At 35.5% G+C, this 15,976-nt stretch overlaps 1 protein-coding gene across 1 annotated transcript; it reads left to right on the forward strand.

The window, feature by feature from the left end:
• The first annotated feature begins 4,193 nt into the window (after window positions 1–4,193).
• LOC104442109 (U-box domain-containing protein 33) lies at window positions 4,194–11,603 on the forward strand. The gene is made up of 9 exons (XM_010055416.3): window positions 4,194–4,526; window positions 5,402–5,466; window positions 7,224–7,345; window positions 7,851–7,955; window positions 8,441–8,660; window positions 8,766–8,903; window positions 9,469–9,861; window positions 10,223–10,951; window positions 11,220–11,603. Exons 1-9 carry the CDS (start codon window positions 4,355–4,357, stop codon window positions 11,403–11,405), a joined length of 2,130 nt encoding a protein of 709 aa, XP_010053718.3. The 5' UTR covers window positions 4,194–4,354; the 3' UTR covers window positions 11,406–11,603.
• The last annotated feature ends 4,373 nt before the right edge of the window (window positions 11,604–15,976 follow it).

Genomic DNA, 15,976 nt, shown 5'->3' on the forward strand with positions numbered 1-15,976 from the left:
TTCAAGTGCACTGTGACTATTCGTTCAATTATACCTGCAAACGTGGACTCATAATTTCTTGTTGTTTCTTTCTTCGTGTGTACTTTTTGCTTAAAGAAACTGTCAATGGTTTATTCCCACTGAGCGGTAAATTATCTGCTATCGAACTCTCTGGACTGGCTTTGGTCTCCGGGCAGCAGAGACTGCTTACAATCACTTGATTAGTTTGAGTAACTCAACTTACGCTGTTCCTCGAACACGTTTCTAAACTTTTCGAAGCGTATTGAAGTTGTTGTATGTTGATGTGAGAGGACTTTTCTTCTGAATATCTCATTTGTGGAGCAAAATGCACATAATAAACCACACCCTCTTTCTTACTGAATCCAGTTCCTGGTTGAACTTGGTTGATTCTATTAATGGCCTTGTCATAATAGCTTCAAGACTTCAATTGTCCTTATATTCCAGAATGCATGTAGTCTCTCCTCCTTCTTCTTTCCACATGATGTTTTTAGACTCTTCTTATTCCTCTTTTTTGTTTAACAAAAATGGATCCTTCGTAAGGTTCATTGTCGAGTGGAAAATTATCTCCGAGCTCTTTGCATTTGGCAACACTTTACCGAGGGACTTTGGAGGTCATAGAGGCCTTTGAGGATATGCGATAGTTCTGGGTGAAGAAGTTTGGAGGGCCATTTGGAAAATGCAATTATATTTCCAAAGGGGTGTAGCCTAAGGAGAAGCGTTGAGCTCTCCCGGCATGCTCAACTCTGAATTAATGAAATTTTTTAATGTCTAATCTCATCTCCTCTCATTAATTATAATTCCAAATTTATCCTTTTGTAGAAATGAAATGACATTTATTTTTTGTTTGTTTCATGGAAAGTGAATAATTTGAAAAATATTGTATTGATCATCTTTATCACTTAGAAAAGTGAATGAATGAAAAATATTTACACAGTCTACAAAAATATTTAGATATAAATTATTATTAATAATGGAAACATCTTTGATTAATTAACTATTTTCAGCTATAGAAACTATATGTTTTAGAAATATATTTTTTAAATCATTTATTTTCTGTAAAATAAATGGAACTTCAGTTTGGCGAGCTCTCGATTTTATTTGGAAGAAGTAGGGAAGAAAAAATAGGCATTTGGTGGGTTTTAGGTGAGAAGTTTGCTTTTGGGCTCAATTTTCTCTTCCTTGACTTGGGTTTGGCTTTCGATCCTGAAAGAAATGGCCTGTTTTGGACATTGTAGCTTTTGATCTGCCGGGTGGTAAAGACTGATCGTATGGTTCTGGTTTGTGTTTTGGCTCATTTGCAGGGAAAAGCAAAACTTTATGTTTCTCAAACTTTTTACTTTAATAAAAATTATTGCTTGATGTTGGGAGTAAACTCCTGCTGCATCATGGAGCATTCTGGATTTATTCTCTCATTAATCTATGCTCAGAAACTCTAGAACTTTGGTATAATAGGCAAAAAATGTTGTGTTTGGGACAGACGGATTCATTTACCAATTCTTTTATCTACTGCTCTATTTACTTAAGCCTTTTATTTTATGCATTTGTGTTGACTGCTTTAGGAACATTTCATCGTTAGGAATTTGAGCATATCCTTGATAATGCTTCATCCTCTAGATCAAGTAACACCCAGATTTGGAGGCATCGCCAATTTCTCCTTCCTCTTCTTTCTGTAGTTGCTTTGATTTCTCTAGCAGTATGAAAGAGTCTGAAGGGACAAGTTTTATTAGAAATCCTCAAGGTTTTCCTTCTAGTTGACAGTGAAGCTTTTTGTTGATATTAACGGTTTGTTGTTTCCGCTTGTTTTAGTGGTTTGTTGTTCTCTCTTGCTACATTTTTCCTTTTTCTGTTTATTCATGTTGTGGAATTGGGTCATTATTAATTTCATTCTTTAGTGCCTCTCTTATTTGTTCATGTTCATTTTACTATGAGATGATGAGTTCATCAAAAGAAGAGAAGCATTTGAGCCCCGAAGATGAAGCAATTTGTTGTAAGTTGTGCAATAAACAAATTGAAATAGACAATCATCCTGCAATAAAGAAAAGGGATGGATGTGCGATTATAATTTGACAAGTTTGAGGAGTTGAAGGACAAAAAACATGATCGAACTCAAATTAAGGATAAGTGGGATAGTCTTGAGGAATAATAAGAAAAAAATGGAAGCAATTGCTTCACAAAAATTATGTCTAGGAGAGGATCCAAGATAGAAAATCATCCATGCAAGTGATAAATATTGGAAGCGATTTACATTATATTTTTATAGGTAATTATTATTTAGTAAATATTGGATATTCAAATATTATAATTTGTTTGGAGTCATACAAAGAAGTTTGATGTTATTTGTCGGAATTTTGACGTGGTCATGTACTTGGTTATTAAAAAATTTTCAACCATACCCAGTTCTTGTTATAATTGGAAATTGTGCAAATCTTTGATGCATTGAAAGGAAGTGGAAAAAAAAAAAAAATGCAAAGTTATTAGTCTAAAAAGCAATTGAAAATGATAATAATGGTAATGACTTCTGCAAGAAAAGCATGAATGATGCCTATTTTGCAAAGAACAAATTTATATCTCAATTATGGATATACTTTTTGACCTTTATGATATAAATGTGAGACTAGTACTTTAAATGATTATGGCAAGTCTTCGTGATCAAATGGCCATAAGTTTATGAAATATTTAAGAATGTTTGAAAATTTTAGGACAATCACCATGAAAGGGCTAGAAAAAAAAATACTTGAAAAGTGTATTTCTTTGCTTGGGACATTTGCCACCATGTTTATTATGATAAAATCACTTTATTTTTAATTGAGGAAATAGCTCACTTTAATGTGATTTTTTTTTCAATTTGATTTTTGTAGTCAAGAAAGAAATGTGAATTTTTTTATTATTTTTATTTATTTATATATTTATTACTATGTTTACGTTATATTTTTTCAATTTTTTTTTTTGAAGAACCGTCAATATTCACATGACAAAAGTTGTTAATCATTAGTTTTTCCAATTCTAAACAAATTAAAAAATTAAAGACTTAAATTGATCGCACCAAATGACTTTTCAAAACGTATTTTCACAGTATCTCTCTCCCTCTCTCTCAAACTTCTTTCCCGGTATACTTTTCAATCACGATTTATTCAAAAACTTTAACTTTGCATGAAGACCTTTAGGTAAAAATCCTTCGTATTTATTTAAAGGTCTTTTTCTCATAGCCTCTTTCAGACGCGGCCAAAGGAAGAAAAAAATCATGAAAATAACAAAAGGGAATAAAAATGGGACCCATTTTCCAACTTTTTTGTGATCCAATGAAAAGAAAAAGAAAAAGACCACCTTATAGTCTAGATATTCCCATCAATCAAATCAATCCATCTTTATGCATGTGACCCATCTTTGTACTATATTTTCAAGGAATGGTCCATCGTAAAATTTGTACGTATTATATAACTCTTCCTGGCTTCTCCAAATTTACAAAAATCACATCATTTCCTTAATTTTCAATTTTACCAATACTTTTATCCAAATTTTTTTTTTTTTACCAATACTCAGTTCACTGCACAAAGACATATTTTACGAAAATATTACCAACCAAATGCACACTTCAACTGTGTGATGAAGAACCACTCCTATCTTTGTACTATATACTCAAGGAATGAACCAATTGTTAAGAATAGTAAATTACCATATTACACAACTCTTCATGTCTTTTCTAAAGTTATAAAAATCATAATTTTTTTTTTTTTGTGATTATTGATTTTACTAACATTCAATTCATCATACAAAGATATAATTTCACGGAAACACTACCAATCAAATTCGCGCCTCACCCGTATGGTGAACTTCCATATATCTCTGTCCTATACACTCAAGCAGTGGTCTATAATAAAAATCGTCCCATGTTATGCAACTCCTTTTGACTTCTCCAAGTCACAAAAATCACATCTTTTTGTCATAATTTTCGATTCTACTAACATCCAACGCATAAAAATATAATTTTGCGAAAACACGACCAATCAAATACGAGAACCTTCCGACACGTCCAAACTCGAGGAAGAACAGGAAAAATTCTCGTAAGAGGGCCGCCCATTGACTACGCCAAGACTACTTGGCCGAAAAGGAACGCCTTTTATCCCAAAGTTCTCCCCTTTTCCGTCGCACCTTCCTTCGCAAGTTACCACTGTCAGATAGAGAGAGAGGCAGCGCGATCGTCATCATAAGAAGGCCCAGGCGTCTTTTTCGTTTGCTGGGCTCTTCCCATTTCCGCTCGGTACACTCACCCACGCACCCTCGACCGGCGGCCGGGGGGGAACCGGCGGTGGCGGCCGATCGCCGTCCGAGCTCGAAGTGCTTTTTGCTGGCGGCGATGGCGAGCGGGGACGATGGGTCGTCGTCGGCGTCGTCTCGAGCGGTGCCGGGTAGCGTGTGCGTCGCGGTGGGGAGCGACGGCGCGGAGGGCGAGCTGGCTCTCCTGTGGGCGCTGGAGAACTTTCGGGGCGGGTTCAAGTACTGCATCCTGCACGTCCGGCAGCCCGGCGGTGAGTGTCCCCGTGAGCTTGGAAAAAGATGCTTCTTTTCGGAATTTTTCTTTCTTTTTTTTTTTTTTTCATTTTTTAGCTTCGTCTCTGTTTCTGCTGATGGGTCTCTTCTGGGTCGGTCGAAATCGCGGGATACGGAGTTCGGGTGTGATGGACGAAGTAAATTTACGACGCGGGCAGTAGCTGTTGACCTTGACCCCCGAGCCTGACGAAACCGTCTAGCGAATTTCATTTTCCGAATGTTGTTTTGTTTGACGAAGTGCTCGCTACGCATAACGGCGTTTGGAGATGTGCAGGAGTTGGAGACTGCTGTAAAATGGTCTCTCTTGTAGCGTACTTGGGCTGCATTTGATCATTTTGGCGAATAAAACTTTCTTGCTTACTTGGCAATAAAAAAGAAAGTGAAAGTAATGGGATAGTAGATATATACGTGGCAGTTTGTAGGTTGATCTCTCTGCAGTTTCTTGTGGCAGATGTCTGCTGGTAGTGGGGATGATCTTGAATTGGCGAAAAACTCTGTTCGATTTTCTTGCATGTAAAAGTGATCGCTGGTTTTTTATTATGTGCGCAAACTATTAGGCCTCCTTTAAAGATGGGTGGTCATACAATTTTGAATGCGATGATAATAAATGGCATCATGTTAATCTTCATCTCAAATGCGGTTCTTTTGGCGGGCTTCCAAACTGATTCATGATATAAATATGCTTTGCTGTATTTCTAGACTGACCACCTATCGCTCTCTTTAAGAAAATGAGAACACCATTTTCATTTGTAATTTGCATTGCTAGTAGTCTTTCTGGTTAGTATTTTTTCCTTCTGCAGAAATTTTTCAACAGAACTTTTTCTTTATTTGCAATTGGTGAAATCTCCTCTAGAAGCTGCAAGGCAGAATATGGACGAGATTCTGGATGCGTACATTCAAATGTGTAACCAAGCAAAGGTTCGTTCCTGAAACCGATTTATTTTTTTTGTCAACAGATTTATAGAAATAGATTGATTTTTCGCCATGTTTAAAAAAGATTAGGCTTTTGGAATGCAGTTATGCATTGGGATTTGGTTTGCAATAAAGTAGAAAAGGAGGGATGAGTGCCCTAAAAATCTAAAAGCTTGCCAAAAATGCAATTGAGTCTTAAAACTTTCAAATAGTTCAATCAAGTCTTAAAACTTGTCAAATTTGTGAGTTTAAGTCCCTCCGTTAAATCCATCCAATTAAATTTAGTTAATGGAAAATGTTGACGTTCTATAAGTGCCATGGCACCCATCAAGCGCCACATCAGAAAATTCTTGAAAATTTGAAAAGATAAAAAAGATTAAAAAAGAAAGAAAGAAAGAAAAGGAGGTAAAAGATAAAAGACACAAATTGCAAAGATCTTTCATCTCTTGTATACTAGAGCAGATGAAAGCTAAGGTTTCAACCATAGCAGCTATAGAACCCCTTGTTGTCATCATGAACTCATCACGAGAATGTCAGGATTATCTCTACAAACAACTCCAATGGCACTGAGGAAGATTCCCTCAAACAAACCCCAATTATATACACCTTCAAAGTATTGATTGAAGAGCTATCTATATGCGGTGTTTGATTCCCTCATCGAGTGCTAGACGGAGATGCCATTGTTGTAGCTACTTGAAGGAGTTATAGATCAAGAGAGTTTAACTGTAATCCATGGATCTGATTTGTCATGCCGAAAAACCAGATTGACTGACATTGAGTCATCTTTGTTTTTCTGATCGCCACCACCATGTGACATGGAGAGTGCCTGCAAGACGTTGCCCTGCTGGTTGATGGGTGACCTTCACCGGTGAAGCTGGGGATGGCGGAACTGGGGGCTAAAACTTTAGGCCATAGAAATGCGATAGATTTTTCCCACTTTCTTGAAGATTGTTTCTCTTCCTGTGTTATCAGATTGTTGTATGGTTTCTGTTTCTCAGGGAAAGAATTTAAAATGGTTTGAGATTGAACTTGCGTTGCATTAAGTATTCTTTACTTTTTTATTTTCACTTAACTAAGGTTCAATAAAGGTTTGAGAAAAAAACAAGTAAAATTTGGAGACAATCAACAGCCATGTAGGAATGAAAAAATAATAAAATAAGCCACATCAGTCTTTTTTCATTAGCAAAATCAAATAGAGTTAACAGAGGGACTTCATTGGGCCAATTCGATAAGGTTGAGGATTTTATTGCACTACTGAAAGTTTTAAGATTCGATTGTACTCTCATGACAAATTTTCAGACTTCTGAATCACTTATCCTTAGAAAAGAAGATCGTAAACTCTCATTTTTTTGGGCTTATTTAAAAGATTAGACGTTTTCTTTTGATCTCGAATTGAATGTCTTGACTTGTCGGCAGACTTCATTACCATTGGCTCCTTTTGGATTAAATGGTTTAGAAAATTCAAACTAGTGAGGTAGAATGATTTCTGTCAGTATTCTTGTTAGATGAGACCATTATGATATTGAGAAGGTTCGCAATCGTATCTAAGTGGAAATTGTGGGCAATTATACATTGACAAATCCTGATGAGAGTCCATCATTGGGAAGTTTCTGAAAGCAAATCCTTTGCTAGAATATTTTCCTTCCAGATTGTCATTACTTATTATGCCACCATGGAAGGAATCTTCCAGTGGAAACATTATTTTTGTTACTTAGTCCTGAGTTTTACTACTTGTGCTTCCCAAATGCTGCTTCCTTTTCTAGGTTTCTTCAATGAAATTATATGCTGAGATGGAGGATGTAGGACAAGGGATTGTGGAACTTGTTGAGCAGCATTGCATCAGGAAGCTTGTTATGGGAACAGCAGCAACTAGTCACTACATTGAGTAATGACTTATGGTTTATCTTTATTCGCAACAGTGGACTTATTAATGCTTATCAAATTATGGACTTAATGGAGGGTTTCGTTTTGGGATGCAATGTTTTCTTCACTTGACTGGTGTCACTGATGCTTTAAAGCATGTGAAATCTTGGACAAATGCTTCATAGGTTCTCATATTCTGCTAAATAAGTTGGTGAATGCGCAGAAACCATTGCTTTGAAAATATATGCTACCTGTAGATTCTATAACTAATATGTCTAACAAAGTGGCTACAAAGAGATCAATTTATGAGTTATTTTATCCATTGAGTGGATGGTTTGGCTAGTTGTTTATTTTTTGATCTTTTTTCTTAATACTGCCTATGGAAAAAGTCTGCCCATTTTAGATGATGGCTACTTAGTTCGAGCTCTTGTGTTACTTGATGTAATTATGGAGTTGACTACAGACTGTTTTACTAAGATGAATACTATATTTTCATTCCTTTATTGAAATAAATATTGAACCTGTAGGGGCATGGCACAGCTTAAATCTACAAAAGCAATGTTTGTGAACCAGCATGCTCATCCATCCTGTGAAATTTGGTTTATCTGCAGCGGCAATATGGTTTACTTGAGGTATGCATAACCATGCTGAACTTTCACTGCCAGACATTTAGATATCTTGTAGAGTTGAGCAGTCAAGCTGTTCCAGTTTACTTGAGGTATGCATAACCATGCTGAACTTTCGTTGCATTTGATTGTGGTGCTTTATTATTAATTTTTTGGTGTAACGTCCAACAGGGTATTGGAAATTGGGTTTTCGAGCCCCATTTCCTGTCCCATTGGCTTATTGGGATGAATCAAGGGCTTAGAATTCATCTCTGTGTTTCTTGGAAGTACTAAGATTGATTTCATATTATTGACCAAACTTGAGTTATAAAATTTTTCCAGAGGAAATTTATGGGTCTGACTTTGTAAATAAATTTAGCACCTGGCTCTAAGTAAGGCCTCCCCATGTTGGATTATATCAGAGATAGCTGCTTAAGTTTATTTACAACTTCTGACTGACTTAAAGTGAATATGTCATGAAGCTAATGCAAATTGCTAAACCTGCATTTCAGGGAAAGTAGGTCAAGTACCTCTTATCCGTATATTGCGACATCGTCGCAACCAGTGAGCTCCCATGTTCAATCTGGACAGAGTACTGCAGGTTCAGATAACTCTGGATCCGACTCTAGTGAAGTTGCAGATAATCTAGCCTTGGTTCAGTTTGAACATCCTGAAAGGAGCGACGAGAGCTCAGCAAGAAGTCCGGTGCGTGCACCTCCATCTAGTGTAGCAGTAAGGAAAAGAACCTCTCCACTCTTTTATTTGGCTATTCTTCTATACAAGTTAATTATCTGGTTTCATAGGTAGCATAACCCAAATATATTTATATCCCAACAGGAAGGAATTAACAGTGAGGAACTCTGTGAACAACTTGACAGAGCAATGTCAGAGGTTACAAAGGCAAAAAGGGAGGCACTCCAAGAGTTGATTCGCCGTCAGAAAGCTGAAAAGGCTGAAATTGAGGCTAAGCGCAAAGTAAATTTCTTGATATGAAATCTTAGGATGATTTCTATGTTTAAACATGTTAACACAACTAGGCACCATGCGTTATTTTTTTTTATTTTTCAATTTCTAATCTGGTGGTTGGCATGACTAGGTTTTAAATACAGAGCAGTATATATGCCTGAAAATCTGGGAGTTTTGCCTAGTGCAGTGGATGTTGAAGATACTGTATAATCATTTTAGTTTCTAAATTGTTACCGTCAGTCCAAATGTGGATTGGGAAACCTAGAATATAGATAACAGAGTCCGGAATGTACGGACAATAAATTAAACTTATTTGGAAGAATAATTAACCTTTTGATTCCTTCTCAGTTGGAACTTAAAAAGCAGCATTGACATTAATTTTACCATTTGAGCAGAGTTTGTCCTTTATGTTGTATGTAATCCTTTTTTTGTCAAGGATTAATTTAGATGATTTAGAGCTATTAAAGCATCCTTCACTGTCAACAATCTTATGACTTGCACAAAATTTTTGGATACAGTATGGGAAGTGTTACTTATTTTCTTGGATTTTTCCAATGTCACTGCCTATTTACAGTTTTGTGCACTTGAGAACTCACGTGCTGAGGAATCAAGTCAGAGGATTAATAATCTCAAGGAGATGCTAGAGAAAGAAAGGGAGAGATGCAAAATGATCGAGAATGAGAGAGATGACTTGCAAATGCTGTTCGAAAATGCACTTAAAGCTAATGAGGAGCTCTCAGCAAACCAAGCTGGTGAACCTTCAAGTTTGAACTCGCAGGATCAGGAAGTCATTACCAAGTTTTCTTTCTCAGAAATTCTGGAAGCTACAGAAAATTTCAATCCTTCCTCAAAAATAGAGGAAGGGGATTATGGAAGCACTTACAAAGGTTTTCTTCGTCATACCCAAGTGATTATGAAGATGATGTGTTCTGATAGCTCACAGGGCCCATCACAGTACCATCAGGAGGTGAGGTACTCTTAGTTTGATTGTATTTCCTCAAAAATTGCATACATGCCAATTTGAATGAGATTATCTCTGGATGATGGTGCTGAAAAAATTGCGTAAGAAATCGTTGATGGCCACCTCATAGTAAGGACTTTGCGCATATCCATGCCTATGTGATTGCTTGAAACTTTTAAAATTGTAAATTTGCCTGGACATTTGTCTTTTGTTGTTTTATTCGTGCAGAAGTCAAAGAGATTCAAGATCAGATGAATATGAATATATTTATTAGAGAAATATAATTACACAGGCTTTACTCAATTTTCCATTTTATTTACTGAGATATTGAAGTAGGCACTCATGTCATTCTGGGCTGCTATTTCAGCTTCACATTGCAAGCATGTTGAGGCATCCAAATTTGGTCACCCTCATTGGGGTTTGCCCAGAAGCTTGGGCTCTCATCTACGAGTATCTCCCAAACGGTAACCTTGAAGACCGGCTAAACTGTAAAGATAACGCTGCCCCACTATCATGGCAAACGAGGATACAGATATGTAGAGATACATGTGCTGCACTTATTTTTTTGCACTCCTTCAAACCTCATGGGATAGCTCATGGTGATCTGAACCCCCAGAATATTCTTCTTGATGCCAACTTCGTGGCTAAACTGAGCAACTTCGGATTGCGTGACGCATCTTTCAGTTCCCATACAACAGGAGACTTTTCTGCTGAGTCAGATGTTTATTCATTTGGGGTCGTACTATTGCGGTTGCTTGTTGGTCAAGCAGCATTTAATTTAGACGAGATTGTGCAAACTGCATTGGATGCTGAAGAGTTAGATACTGTGTTGGATCAAATGGCAGGGCCATGGCCACTTGAGCAGGTCACAGAGCTGGCACGCCTAGCTTTGGGTTGCTGTGGGATGGATATTAGCAACCAACCAGATCTTCAGTCAGAGGTGTGGCCGCTGCTTGAACAAATCCAAACACTATGTGAGCAAGCGCCATCATCTGATCGTTCTTCAGGAGTTACTCGGCAATCCTGGTCATCTGATCGTTCTCCTGGTGAAGAGCATACCCAGCCTCCTTCGTATTTCCTCTGTCCAATAAAACACGTAAGTTGCTACTTCTGTCGTTCTGTGGTAGTCATTGACTATGCTCGTTTTCACAAGCCGAACAGAGCTGGAAAGCACGTGCTCCCCTTAATTATCGTACAGGAGAAAAGGCAACGGAACTTGTCACACCGGTTTAGCTTGATACATCAGTAACAGAACTTGTCCTGGCACCTTGTGATCCAATTCATGTATAGCAGCACAGGTTCAACGTAACCTAGCTGTTTTGAATTCTTGAAAAGAGTATTAAGTCGACAATGCTTTTTGGCAGGAGATTATGGAAGACCCTCTTGTGGCAGTGGATGGCTATACATATGAGGCGGAGGCGATAAGGGAGTGGCTGGACGGCCACAACACCTCGCCCATGACGAATCTTCCACTCGATAACCTACATCTCGTGCCGAATAGGATTGTTCGGTCGGCAATTCAAGAATGGCTTCAGATCAATGAAAGCTAGTGTGGCTGTCAAACAGCAAAATCTATGTACAGTTAGTGCTGCTCCGGTGGGTTTTCTTGTACATATACACAGCAGCAGGAGTGATATACGTAAGAGCATACGCCCGTGAGTAATACACGAGGTTATGATAGTAATTTCGTGTGAGCAGGCCTGTTTTTGTTTATGCTTAGTCAAAAGCAAAAAGTAATTTTTCACTTCGCAGTCGAAATTTAAAATGTCATCTAAATTTCAGAAAATCATGAGATAAATTATGTGCTGCTTGACATGTCGATATTTGCATTAGGAAAGTGCAACCAAACCGGTTTTACCTAGGAATTGAACCGGAGTGCCCAAAAAATAGGTCTGGGAATCGGTTTCTATTGGAAGCAAGTTTCAAGTGAATACCCATCCAAGATTCAGATTGGACCACCTTATTTTGGAACTGGTTTCAGAATTAGTTTTATAAGCTAAAAGGGCAAAATCCTAATTTCTTTTTCCCTTAAATTCTAATCTGAGCACTCGTTCGTCTTTTATCCTTCGTCGGAACTCTTTGCCAGTTTTTCTTCTTTTCCTAAATTTTTATAAATTAATGGGGAATAAAATTTTATAATTTATGTTTTATACTAGGTGTTTGAACATTTTATCATTTGTAATTGTACGAAACTGCATATTCTTCTTATGAATTGTTTTTTTTAATGGATTTTGTTGTTCATCTTTTATTTTGAATTATTTCATTACTCATAGCCTCATATAATTTGTTGTAAAAGATGGACCAAGAAAAGGAACAAAAAAATAAAAATAAATTCTCAAGTAGACCCAAACCGGAAAAACATGATAGGTTCCAAAATTAATTATAGGTACAAGGAGTAGGTTTCAGGGTTCAAAAATTGGGAACTGATTATAATCTTGAATCCACTCATTTTGAAACTCATCACCCTTAATTTACATACTATCGATTCAAGAGTTTCGAATTTTGACAAATCAAATATGTGTAATGTAACCGCCCAAGGCCTGACAAATCAACTTGTTGACTAGGTAGCATTAATATTGATAAGCGACACGCAACACAATACGACACAACACGACACGCTAACACGTCGTTTCTCAAAAAGTAAATAGTTCCGATACGTTATGGCACACCGTGTGCGTGTTATATGTTTTTTGATTATTTTAATCAAATTAATTTGATTCAAATTCATAAATAAATATATAAAGCCTAGAATGAATTTACACTAAAAACATTAATCCATAATTTATTAATATTATTCATTATTTCAAAAGTTAATACTCTAAAAAACCCCAAATTAGTACACATATAACAAATTTACTAAAAATTAATTATTTTACCATGAAAAATCATAAACCGGTATATCCATGACAAATTCATCTAGACTAATCATAAAAAATATTAAACTAGTACATTTGTGACATATTTATCCAAAACTAATTTATTCGACAACCAAAAATCATAAACTGATATATTTGTAATAAATATACCATCCATTAAATTATATTAATACCATAAAAAATCACAAATTGCATAACTTTAGCAAACGGATAATAAAATCTTAAATTTGTATATCAGTCAACTGTCAAATGTCATTCAACTTAGTAATTTGATAGTAAAATTTAACGGAAACTAATAAAGAGTAAATTTGTCACAAATATACTAGTTTAAGGTAAATTTGTCAAATGTGTACCGGTTTGGGTTTTTAATGCTCAAAAAATTAATTTATGGTAAATTTGTCACAAGTATACCAATTTAAGATTTTTCAAGGTATTAACCCTTATTTCAATTTGACAAATTCAATTTCATTTCAATAATACATAAAACTTAGAAGTTAAAAACAAGCAATTCACATTCTCGATTTGCATGGAAGAGAAAAAAAAACTTTGAGAGTGAATTGTGTATCACAGAAAATGAGAATCATAAGAGAAGGGAAAATTATGTTTTTATTCTTTTCTCATTTATTATTATTATATTTTTGGTAAAGGTATATATATATATATATTGTGATCCCCTATTTATTGAAAAAATTTAAAATTAACTTTGCGTGTCAGAATCATATATCAAAATCTTGTATGTTGGAATTAAAAGTGTTGAGAAAGTTAATCAAATATCGAATTTTTAATATATGTTAACCAAGTGTCGAAAAGTGTTTTCAACACAACACAAAGGCTTCTACAAAGTCTTGGTGCTTCATAGCTTATTGATGACTTGATGCAACATGAGGCCTGACAATTTGACTCGTTGATGGCTTTTGAGCTTCTCTCAACGACATTATTATATTTTTCCCTCTTACATTAACCTTTTGTGAGTAAATAATTCTAACCTATTAAAACGAATACATTGGTTGCTTTGGACACACTTGAGCCCAAATTGGATAACACCGTGTACTTAAAAAGAAAAGAACTAAAGGATACTAAAAGTATCATAAATTGTATACAACATTTATCTTAGTATCAAAAGTTTTTGACGAATTACTTAAATGCAACTTTCTAAAAAGAACAATCTTTTAAGTGCCGACTTTGATGTAGGTTTCAAAAAATCCGACATGGCCATATATTATGAATTTCTTAAATTGACATGGCTTGCTGGTGTGCCTGGTAAATATTTAATCTTTAAACAATGTCATATACTAGATTTTCCCTAAATTAAAGCATTAAATCGCCAAATTGAACCAAATTTCCAGATTTGAAACCATTTATGCCAACAAATTGAAAATCAACACCCCAATTTGGTTTGCCCTTAAAATTAATCGCTCAATTATGCTAACGGAGAGCAAGAGCTTCATGAGAAGCTCAAATTTGTTTCAACAAAGCGAAGAAGAAGGTGAGTTTATATTATTGTGGGCTACCGAGTCCAAAAAGAACATCTTGCATTCAATAAAATCTTGGGAGAAGAGATGTGCTATGTATAGAGAATGCTTGAAGTGCAAATATATCATATGAGTAGATGCAAAATTCTTAGGTTGAGAACACAAGTGATGTTAGAGTTACTTGAAGGATGACATCAACTTCCACTAACATAAACGGATGAGTTAGAGGATGCCAATTCAATACAAGCAGAAAATGAAGGCTTGAGCAGCTCTCACCAACCATTTGAAATAAGAATTTTTAAGAATAAAAAGTGAAAAAAAGTGTTATCGAGCGTTGATTTATGCTTAAATGTAAAGTAGGTAATGAGAAAGATCAATGGAATATGTAATTGCATTGGGGTAATTTGTAAATTTAATTGTGTTGTTGGTTTGCTAATGTTGGTTTGTTGCACTTTTGGTGGAAATGTGACTGGAATTTAGTTAAGCAAGGGTTGTTTGCCGTGTGTAATTTGTAAATTTAACACGAGCTTATGGTAGTAATTTTGTTTGAGCAAGAATGCTTGTTTACGGTTAAGACAATATAACAAAAGGTAATTTTTCATTTTTCCATCAAAATTTAAAATAAGGCTAATATTACAAAAACTTCAAATTATACTCACCGTGATATAAATATCTTGGACTTTTTAAACTTTTCCACCGTGATGCAAATATTCTTAAATTTTTTTTTGTATCACGAAAAAACCCAAGGTTTTTGGTATAAAAAAAATTGAGTATTTGAGTTACAATGGACATTGTTTGAGATTTTTTTTTTTGTGATATCTACCCTTTAAAAATACTATCTAAATTTCAGAAAAAAAAATAAGACATAAATTATGTGCTGCTCTACGTGGGAGTTTGAATCTTGACAAATAACATCCGCGCAATGCAACCACACAGGGACCCAAAAATGGACTTGTCGATGACTTGCCACGTGGCAGCACAGTACGAGGTCTAACGATCTGGCTAGCCGATAGCTCGCCGCATGGCATTCGAGCCAGCGTGGACAACTTTATTCCTTTTTTATTTCCTTTTCCCCCGTTTCATTAACCTTTTGTGATTAAATAATTCAGGCCTATTAAAAAAATACGCCATCTCCTTTGGACGCACTTGAGCCCAAACTGGATGAGAGCCCAACGTACTTACAAAATAAAAAAGGAGAGGGAGGCAAAGAAACCATCTCATCAACGAAGTAGGCCCACGCGTACAAGCCCCCTATTTTAGCTTTTTGTAGTTTATTATTTTAATGAGATTTAAAGGAAAATTAATTTTAAAATGTCACGTCAGCATTTTCCGTTAGACAAATTGATAGTATGAACCGATGACTCAATTGTACCAATTTTACAAGTTTTAAGACTTGATTATATTTTTTGAAAGTTTTATGACTTGATTGCATTTTTTACAATAAGTTTTAAAATTTATAGTGTACATATCCCTAAAAAATATGTAAAGTTGTTTGTATGAAAAGCAAGTGAAACTAATAAAAATAGCAATGACTTTGCAAGAAAAGCATGAACGATACCCATTTTGCAAGAGCAATTTTTATCTCATTTAATGATGCATGGTTGACTTTGATGATGTAAATGATAGATGATGCTTTAAATGATCATGCATTTTTTGACATGGCGCTTTATGTGATTAAATAGCCGTAAGTTTAGGAAATATTTAAGAATGCTACTAATTTTTAGGAAAATGCATTTGTTTTCTTTAGATTTTTTTTTTTTTTTCAGTTATTCT

This window comes from Eucalyptus grandis, chromosome 4, assembly GCF_016545825.1.
Source record: "Eucalyptus grandis isolate ANBG69807.140 chromosome 4, ASM1654582v1, whole genome shotgun sequence".
NCBI lineage: Eukaryota > Viridiplantae > Streptophyta > Magnoliopsida > Myrtales > Myrtaceae > Eucalyptus > Eucalyptus grandis.

Coding starts and splice junctions, on each gene's coding strand:
- LOC104442109 (XM_010055416.3), top strand. CDS start 4,355: ATGGCGAGCGGGGACGATGGGTCGTCGTCGGCGTCGTCTCGAGCGGTG. Junction 7,346..7,850: donor GCAACTAGTCACTACATTGA/GTAATGACTTAT, acceptor TTGAACCTGTAG/GGGCATGGCACAGCTTAAAT. Junction 9,862..10,222: donor CATCACAGTACCATCAGGAG/GTGAGGTACTCT, acceptor CTGCTATTTCAG/CTTCACATTGCAAGCATGTT.